The following is a 10,235-nucleotide window of genomic DNA, read 5'->3' as shown; positions in this document are numbered from 1 at the left end:
CCAATCATATCACAGCAACAGGATTATCATATCATGGTGCATTAGAATATTTGCAAGAACACTGATGCAGATAAAAGCATGTATGAATGAATCATATCACTCACTTTAACCTTACAATCCTACAGTATAACATGTTTTCAGTCAGGCATTATTTGAGGCGTTTATGCCTTGTCATGTAATATCATAAACATGACATCATTAAAAGCATGTGATTTGTCCACCCTATAGACTAGTGACGGGGTTTCCCCATCATAAGCGATTTTCCACTGGCGACCACGTGACGTGTTTCGTCATGAATGAAGTCACGTCCGATGCGGAAGTGAACGCAAACAGAGCTGTCCGTCAATCCTTCAACGAAACCGAGCTATTTCCAGCGTCTGAAGAGGAATTCACATGTAAATATGACTTTTGTTATATCTTATGTACCGTTTATTAGGCTTTTATGATGATTTGTTAACGTGTCTGTAGGGTTTGTTTACTGAATTAGCTCATTAGCCGCTATTCGAGACTTCCTGGTTTGAACAGTCAGATTTCTAACGACTCGAAAACGGGTTTAAATATTATTTATGTCTTCTGAAGTAATCAATGTAGATTAATTTAATCTATCCATGTAAATATTAACAAGTGACTGCTTGTCAGATAGACTATGGCTTTGTTTTATCGCACTTTATAATCTTGTTTTGGCTGTTGTGACTCAGCTGTCGGATATGTGTGGGAATCCGACAAATAAGGCAGTGTTTTTAAAACACATAAGAGTGTAACCAACAAACAAAATGTTAGATTATTACCATATCTTTGGACGTGATTTGGTATTCTTACTTGTAAAGTACTACAGAGTACAGTAATGAAAATAATGTGTAGTACTTGTACTTGTAATTATCATTCAGAACAAAAGTAACGGATCCACGGTATTTTGATCAGATACCGTGGTACTATTAATGCTTTTTTGAACATAAGGGACTACTTTTATCTAAAATGATCAGGTTTCTAATTGCTCACTGTTGTCATGATATGGCAGTGACATCACTCACCAAACAGGAGGCGTATCTCTAACAGATCTTTGTGTATGACTGAGTATCTTCAATAACATGTGAGAGACTAGGGCTGGGTATCGACACAATTTTCACGATTCGATTCGATTACTATTCACATGCTTTCGATTACGATTCAATATCGCTTATTTTGGATGTAGTATTTCAGTTACAGTACATGGCAAATTTTCTAGAGGAAAAAAATCTCTCAACTAATGCTGTAAACTACACATGATGGGAGTCAGCTGGTACTACTATAATAATATCGAAGGTTAAATGAACTTATTTATATACAAACACTTAAATTACACTCAATTATGTTTTTATTATAAATAAAGTTTAGAGTAACATAATCATATTTCTACCTTCAATTCATTTTTTTGAAATATAAACATTTAAATCGCGGCTGTCATAACTGATTTATTCAAACATGCATTAAATATTGAATAACATTAAAAATTATAATGAATATGTAACAGTGCATAGCTATATTTATCAGAATGCTGCTTTCTAGAGTCACTTTTCTAGCTGACTAATGAGTTTATGGTCACTGAATATGTTTTTCTGAGGTAAATGTGACGTCACGTGACATTGTTTACAAGCTGTTTTATTGACGTTCTTCCGAGGTTGAAACACTGATTGAGCGATTACACGAGACATGAAATGGATTTCAGTAAGTTGTACTGTATATTTTAACATACCTTCAGATGTTCATGCATGTTTATTTCGCTGTAACTGGTATTAAAGTGTTTTATTGACATCTTTCTGAGGTTGAAACACTGATTGAGCGATTACACGAGACATGATACGGATTTAAGTAAGTTGTACTGTATATTTTAACATACCTTCAGATGTTTAGTCATGTTTATTTCGCTGTAACTGGTATTAAAGTGGAGGAGAGGATGATCACATGCTTCTCTTTGGCTGAGGCACTAAAGCGATCTGTCACGCCACATTAAACAGCGCCAAAGCGGTATTTATTTTTTGAATCTCATAATAAAATGGACGTCATTTGTAATCTGAGACTTTTCTTCATATCAAAGTATCACAAAACAAAGATTATTGCGATTTATGATTTTGTATGGGAGGAGCTACATATTCTGCTCATTCATCAACTGAAAACAGACTAGACTAATCGTTTCTTGGGATTTAAGAATCAATATCGGTTTGTAAAAAATTTTTTTTTTTTACCCAGCCCTATGAGAGACTGTTATGACCTTCAATTTGAGTCCTTTCTGTCGCTTTAACCTGATGTTTGGTTCTTGTCCGCAGAGCCCCGTCATGCTTGGTGGAGGGTTCAAATCCGAGAGACTCCGTGTCAATCTCAGGCTGGTCATAAACCGCCTCAAACTTCTCGAGAAGAAGAAAAGTAAGTTTGGTTGTCTACATGTTGCACATATTTTGAAGTTTTAAATGGGCTAAGTTGATCTAACTTAATCTGTTTGATTTGAATTAGCTGAATTAGCCCAGAAGGCTCGCAAGGAAATTGCAGACTACTTGTCGGCGGGCAAAGATGAGCGTGCGAGAATCAGAGTCGAGCACATCATCAGGGAAGATTATTTGGTGGAGGCCATGGAGATCCTGGAGTTATACTGTGATTTGCTGCTCACCCGATTTGGCTTAATACAGTCCATGAAGTGAGTAACCTGTTGTTTTTTCTCGTTAAATGTGACGTTATGCTCTTGGGCTGCATCCGAAATGGCATACTCTTCAGTAGGTACTTATTTTGAATGAGTATTTACTTCACGATTGAGCTGCATTATTATGGATACATTTAGAATTATGTTTATTTTGTTTAAATAGAGATCATGATTCTCCCATGATTCTGAATAGACAACTAAACAATATTTTACTAGAGGTTCTGACAAACTTTTTTTATTTTATTTTGTAAATTGGGTTGAGTGAATGATTCAATGACTCGCTCATAAATACTTCACTTGTTTTATTGCTGGATGAATCAGCGTTTTGAACAAATCTCTTGAATGAATGATTCAGAAGCTGGGTTTCCATCCAAACATGAAGCAAAGCTTTTCAATGTTTGCAAAAAACAAATGCAAATTAGGTGCGTTTCCATCAAGTTGTAAATAAAATGGCATCAGCAGAAACAGCCAATTAGTCATGTGGGTTTGATGTTCGCTATATCGGAATTTATTCGGCAAATGCTTTTTCATCTCCCATTGTTCACAATAACTTTTTTCGCACAACTCAACCACTTCAAGCAAGTGTGTAAACTTTTTTGCAAACTAAGGGATTTTTTTTCTTAGAAATTTGACGTTTCTATCACTCGTTTCTGATGCGATACTTCAAAATGCGCATAAAACGGGGTGATGGAAACATAGCTAGTGACAAACACATTCTTTAAAAGTCACTTGTCGCCACCTACTGGTGATGTAATTGTAATTTTACTAGTGGTTCTGACTTTTTTTTTTTTTTTTTGTAAATTGGGTTGAGTGAATGATTCAATGACTCACTCATAAATATTGTTCCATTGCTTGATGAATCAGCATTTTTAAACAAATCTCTTGAATGAATGATTCAGAGGCTGGGTTTCCATCCAAACGTGAAGCAAATCTTTTCAAAGTCTGCAAAAAAAACAAACAAATGCGAATTAGGTGTGTTTCCATCAAGTTGTAAATAAAACGGCATCAGCTGAAACAGCCGATTAGTCACGTGGGTTTAATGTTCGTTACATCAGAATTTATTCGGCAAATGCGTTTCTCGTAATCTCCCATTACTTGCATGAACTCTTTTTAGCACAAGTCAAAGACTACCTAAAGCGAGCGTAAAAACTTTTTAGTGAATTAAGGGATTTTGTTTTTATTTGCCGTTTCTATCACTAATTTCTGATGCGATACTTTAAAATGTGCAAAAAACAGGGTGGCTAGTGACTTGTCACCACCTACTGGTGTAACAATGTAATCGATAAAATCTTTATTTGAAGCTTTAAGTTGTTTTTAAAAGGTAATTTACTCTATTTTGATCTCTACTGTAGACATCAGTGTTTATATCCGAACTATAAACTTTTATCCCAGTACTTCTGTGATAATTTGAATATTTGTAAGACAGAAATAATGATACTGTGTGGTTGAAAAGACTGTTTTGTGAAGCTGTTTCATACCCCTACACGACGACGGCTCACTGCCATTCACAAATCCTCTCTCATGGCCTCATGGGATAGTAAAGTGTCCATCATTTGTACACTTCAGAATCTCCCCGGAAGTAGTAGGTTGTCTTCTTTTGGCACACACAGTTTTTCACCAACTATATGGTAGGGAAGCATGTGATTTCGGATGCAGCCATGTTCTCTAATTTCTCCATCCTCTCTTCAGGGAACTGGACCCTGGTCTACAGGAAGCAGTGTCCACACTCATCTGGGCTGCTCCTCGACTGCAGTCAGAAGTGGCAGAACTGAAGATTGTGGGTATAACTTGTCTCTTAAATCTGTCTCTGGAGATCTAGAATGAATCATTCATGCCTTTTTCCCCACTCTTTCACAGGTTTCAGATCAGCTGTGTGCCAAATACAGCAAAGAGTATGGAAAGCTGTGTAGAACAAACCAGATTGGAACAGTTAATGACAGGGTATGATGAAACATGTTTGTTTGGAGGTGGTGGGCATTAAATGAACCCATATTAATATTGCTCATAATTTGATTAAGGCATTTTAAAAGCTTTAAGTATTAGTTTTTTGGTATGTAACAGAAAACCTGATCTGAACTTTTGCCAAGATTTGTTTTAAAATCTGTTCAGATGTAGTGTATTCCAGCTTTAAGCAGTCAGAGATACTCCTTTTACTTTGATTCCCTAATCTTAAATTGATGGAGAAACCAAACCATATTCCGGATATCATAAATATTTAAGCGGTAGACTCTATAAGCTGTTTTATTTTTCACATTGAGCTATCTTTCTGTAGCTTATGCACAAATTGAGCGTGGAAGCCCCTCCCAAGATTTTGGTGGAGCGTTACCTCATCGAGATCGCCAAGAACTACAACGTTCCCTATGAACCTGATGCCATGGTTCGGGTAAGAATCAATTTCCACTTCCTTTCCAACTCGGTCATCTCTATAAGCAACACTTGTTTCAAACCGTACGCTTCTGTAACATTCACAGCCAGAGGTGTGTCCGGGTGAAGAGGCCGATCTGATTGATGTGAACAGCGACTTCAAGAAGCCAGGAGGTGGCGGAGGCGGTGGAGGAGGAGGGTTTACCACTCCCGCTGTCGGCATGCCTATGCCCATGCCAATGCCCATGCCCATGCCCACGGCTTTCAACTACCCAATGCCCAAAGGAGCTGTAAGACAAACATCTATCTAGCTAATATCACGTGACCATAGAGCTGAGTGATTCAGGATAAATTGAGAATCAAAGTTTTTTGGTTAAAAATAGAGATTCTCACACAATTCTAAATAGACAACTAAACAAAACAACATGTAATTTACTAGAGGTTCTGATAAAAATGTTAAATTCTGCAGTTGAATTAAAAAAATAATCTGAATTACTTATTTATGGGAAAAGTTGAGTTGAGTGAATAATTCAATGACTCACTCATAAAAACTTTGCTTGTTTCATTACTGGATGAATCAGCGTTTTTGAACAAATCTCTTCAATCAATGATTCAATGACCAATACATTTTTACAGTCAATTGTTGCCACCTACTGGTGTAATGATGTAATTGATACCATCTTTATTTGAAGCCTTAAGATATTTTCAAAGGTGATTTATTCTATTTTGATCGCTTCCGTAGACATCAGTGTTTATATCTGAACTATAAACTTTTATTCCAGTACTTCTGTGAGGATCTGAATTATTGTAAGACAGAAATAATGATACTGTGTGGTTGAAAAGACTGTTTGTGAAGCTGTTTTACATGACAACGGCTCTCTCTGGCTCAGATCACAGATCTGAATGTTTGCTGTTATCATACACTTATCAAAGTTTTAATAGACATGGAACCGAATCATTGTCAGTTAGGAATAAGATAAGTTTGTGTTTAAAACAACATTGTGATCTTTTAACAATTAATCATGCAGCTCTACTTGACCAGTCTAAAAAATCTGTCTGTTAAGCTGAAAAAAGTCCATTTCAAATCATTTTTCTCCCCTACAGGAGCCCTTTAATGGTCCCGTTGGCACCTATGATGGCTTTAGCAACTTCCAGCCTCCAGTGAGAGGAGGGCAGCCCCCACAGCTCCCCAGCTGCCCCCCCACCTATGAGTCTGTAAGTTCAAGTTCAGCACCCCCCCCACCCTTCCAGACAGACGGAGACGACCTGTTCACCTCGCAGGGAAGAGCAGTTTATTACAGTTCACATGCTGTCTGTTGTCAGTCCTCCGGGGCCGGTTGCACCAGCTGGACCTAAAAAAGTTGCTCTATGCTAGGCTTAGTTACATCCCGCCTAGTCGTCCAGCTGGAGCAGCCGGCCTCTGATCTCACACAGGGAGCCTCACAGGCATGTGCAGCGGATCGAAAACACTGCATTCTGATCTCTCGGGCACCAAATATTTGACTTTTTGGGGGAAATGCTTTTTAAGTATTTAAGTAGACATTCATATGCTGTATGAGAGTCATATGCAGAAAAATATACTAGAAAGGTGAATCGCACATGGGCTGCCAAGAACATGTCCAGTTCATGCGTCGCCTCAAAATGAGAATAAAATGAAGCAATTGTATTTTGCATGAAGAAAATATCTATTGTTTGGACTGGTAAGATATGAATATTATTATAATTGAGGGGGAAAATGTTTCATTGCCCTTATACAAAAATACAATAATTTTTCTTCTGATTTTGCTGTTTGAGGCATTCATCTTGAAGCATTTACCCCAAAATCTCCTCCACTGTGTATGAGATGCTTACAGGAAACCTTTCTACTCCAACCGCACTGAAAAAACGGCCTCATTTATCAAGTGAACTTATGAGCGGATTTGATCATAAATTGGATTTCATCCTACGTCAAAGGGAGGAACATATAAATTGGAATTTATAAAGGCAAAAATGTTCTTAATGCGCACATCAACTAAAGAGCATATATACAAAGTTTTTGCGCTCGTACCAGTAATGTAATAATGCAGTAAATATCACAATATGCAAATTAACAATTGCTTTGTGATAATTACATTACTGAAGTTATTTAATTCTAAATGATTTTCATAAAATATATATATAAGGCATTAATAATAATAAAAAACAAAGATATGACATTTAAAGTAGTACAACTAGATCTCTTTCATTGAATCCTAAAGGTTTTAATTATATTTTGCTTCATATAAAGTTATTTTAAAGATTTTGAAGTGTCAAAACGTCATTCGGTTTAGCTGTTCAAAGGCCAATACATCCATTTCATTAGTGATTAAAATATCTTAAAATGTAATAAATGTATATATTTTTTATACTGGCATGATTTTATAACATCATATATCAACATAGTGCAAAATGGTGTTAAAATTATGTGTAGAAGTCATTGCTTTGTTATGAGAAAGAATGTCCGGATAAATTCATTTCATTGATGTCATTCGGAGTAACTAATATAAAGGACCATTTTAGATCAAGTCATGTGGTCAATATCATGTGACAGGATGTGACATCATTCAGACACCTGCAAAGGACCACATGGTCGTGAAGCAAAGTAACTAACTCTCTTAACTATCTGAAAAATTCATACCTGTTCATACGCATGTCCCGAAACATCAGGTCATTCGGTGCAACCGCTATAAAACATGGAAAATGTTGTAATATTTGAAAAACTTGTACTAAATATAAAATGTTTGTCCTTTTGCTAGCTAGCTAGATATCAGCCTGTTAGCATTGATTGAAAATATCGTCATTTGGTATAACCAAAAGTGTCATTCGGTGAAACCGAAATTTTGGTTAAACCAAATAACTTTTTTGGTGACGAATTTTGTCCATCTTGTAAAAAAATGACAAAAGCAGTGTTAATTGATTATAAAAAAAAACACATAATCTCATTGTTATCACTTAATAAAACAACAAAATTAATTATTTCTCCATTACGATTCGTCATCATATATAGTGGGATGTATTTAGGATATCTTTTCTGCATATGGTTGTTAGGAGAGAGTTCTTCTTCGCACGTCTTTATAAATGAGGTCCGCATGTTCACTACAGCGTCTGTTCTAACTCATCATAACTCACATCCAGATTGTTTCACACTAATGAAAGCAAATTAATACTAATTCTTCACAGTATCAGTATTGATTATTAGTTGCTGTAAATGTGTGAATCATTGTTAACATGTCTTCATGTGCTTTATTAAGATCGACGATATGTCATTCAAACCCTCTGATTCTTCCCAGGTCATGCCAGGTATGTGCTCTCTACTAATATGATTTTCCCTCCACTCCCATTATGATAATCCTATTCCTAAAAGCTCTTGTTTTCTCTCTAGGCCCATCTCCATCTGCTCAGATCTACGACAACTCCAACCTTCCCGAGCTCCCGTCTGTTCCCGACACACTCCCAGCCTCCTCCTTCGGAGCGAACGCCGGCACCTCAGACGACATCGACTTCGACGACCTGTCACGACGCTTCGAAGAGCTCAAGAAGAAGACCTAATCGCACAGAAGATCTTCCTCACAAGAATAATTCAGTGTACCCTGTCCATATTCACATACTCAGATCTTCTGGTGGAGGTGTAATATAGTATTTCTTACCTAACACAATGAAGGATGGGATGCAGTATAGACGTGTGTGAACGACAGTAGCAGATATTTATACAAACGGACTACTGACAGAACACGAGCACTTTGCATAGAGGGTCTAAACGTTATCATATATGTAGTGTAATCTGCGCCATTTATGACAAATAATCAATGTCCCCCTTTTTAGCAAACAATGTCTAACTTTCTTCCCCAGCAAATCAGACGTCACTCCTCTTGGTAAAGCAGGTATAACCTGTTGCCATTATTTACGCCCAGAATTGTGTAACGACCTCTTTGGAATGACTGTGAAGATGTCATGAGTTGTCAGTGCAAAGCGACAGAAAGCCGTTTAGACGTGATGTTCGAGGCAATCGTGCTGCGAGCAGAATTTCACCCTCTTGTTTAATGAATCATATCTTTGTCATAAAGTTTCTGTTCGTTAATTGGTTTCAGAAGTTACACCGTCAGCCTTCTTAATTAGACTTTAAAAGGAAATGCTTTTTATTTGCTCTACACTCCTGTTTCTAGTCTCGTCTGTGTTTTCTGGACTGAGTTTGCCTTAGTTTCCATCTCTTAAACTGTGGCCTTGCCGTTCCACACCTTTCTCTGGGACATGTGACTATCTGACAGCTTGTACAATGAACACCACGTTTAACAAGTCATTTACATGCTAACTCTTCTCTTTGGTAGGGGTTTCACCTGATATTATTGACTTATCTGTTGTAAGAATTGACTGTCTTAAGTTTGTTTTGAAAGAGTGAGGATTGTATAGTAGGTTTTATATCTGTGTGACTGCTTTACCCTTGACTTTATAACACTAATTTGTGTTTTTTTCCCCCCTCAAATCATCTAAATATCAATCTGGCAATGTTTAGGTATGTTTGATGCTGATTTTAGCTTGCATTGAAAACATGCCATATAATAAAGTCTATTTGCTCATAACCTCTTCTGACCTAGATTCACTGAATGAGTGATATGAAGGTGTTTCTTTTCTTCAAACAAACAAAATCCACAACACAAATTTATTAAGCTGCTGTAAAGTTTTTCCATTAATGCAGCAGTTTTATATGCTTGGGATGTGATGAAGCTTTATAGCCACTAGAGGGTGAAGTAATACAACTAATAGCTATAACACATTTTTTTTTCTCAATCACTTTAGCTTCAGTTGATATTTCTGAAAACGTATTTTTTTGTTCACATCAATTATTCATTTAAGCAAATTGAACGTTTGCAAAATGTACAATTGTCTAGAATTTGCACAATAACTAAATAATGATGAATGGATTCTCAGTGAAACAGCTTAAAACATTTCACTGTGAGCCATTGCATGCAAAATTATCCATTTCATTCTCAAAATCTGTCAGACATGAATGTGTATTACATAAATACGTGTGACATGAAATGTTTTCTATTTACATGTAACATTGCTACGAAAATAAATGTACTCTATACATACAAATGTGCTTATTTTTGTGGGAACAAATAGGCGTTCATATTTAATATAAACATGCAGACTGCTGGAATACAAAATCACTTGTTTCAGATTG

The 10,235-nt window shown here is 36.5% G+C and overlaps 1 protein-coding gene across 1 annotated transcript; it reads left to right on the top strand.

The window, feature by feature from the left end:
* The first annotated feature begins 268 nt into the window (after positions 1 to 268).
* On the top strand, positions 269 to 9,630 carry ist1 (IST1 factor associated with ESCRT-III). The gene is made up of 10 exons (XM_067400211.1): positions 269 to 395; positions 2,304 to 2,400; positions 2,488 to 2,668; positions 4,361 to 4,448; positions 4,529 to 4,612; positions 4,944 to 5,054; positions 5,143 to 5,325; positions 6,140 to 6,250; positions 8,305 to 8,353; positions 8,436 to 9,630. The coding sequence occupies exons 2-10, from the start codon at positions 2,313 to 2,315 to the stop codon at positions 8,600 to 8,602; spliced, it is 1,062 nt and encodes a 353-aa protein (XP_067256312.1). The 5' UTR covers positions 269 to 395; positions 2,304 to 2,312; the 3' UTR covers positions 8,603 to 9,630.
* The last annotated feature ends 605 nt before the right edge of the window (positions 9,631 to 10,235 follow it).

The sequence above is a fragment of the Chanodichthys erythropterus genome, chromosome 11 (assembly GCF_024489055.1).
Source record: "Chanodichthys erythropterus isolate Z2021 chromosome 11, ASM2448905v1, whole genome shotgun sequence".
Lineage (NCBI taxonomy): Eukaryota > Metazoa > Chordata > Actinopteri > Cypriniformes > Xenocyprididae > Chanodichthys > Chanodichthys erythropterus.
This window is presented reverse-complemented; position numbering and strand designations above follow the sequence as displayed.

Bases quoted from the DNA above. Each gene is read 5' to 3' on its own strand.
- ist1 (XM_067400211.1), top strand. From the start codon at position 2,313: ATGCTTGGTGGAGGGTTCAAATCCGAGAGACTCCGTGTCAATCTCAGG. The intron at 6,251-8,304 runs GTAAGTTCAAGT...TGCTTTATTAAG, and splicing joins GCCCCCCCACCTATGAGTCT to ATCGACGATATGTCATTCAA. The intron at 8,354-8,435 runs GTATGTGCTCTC...TTTTCTCTCTAG, and splicing joins TTCTTCCCAGGTCATGCCAG to GCCCATCTCCATCTGCTCAG.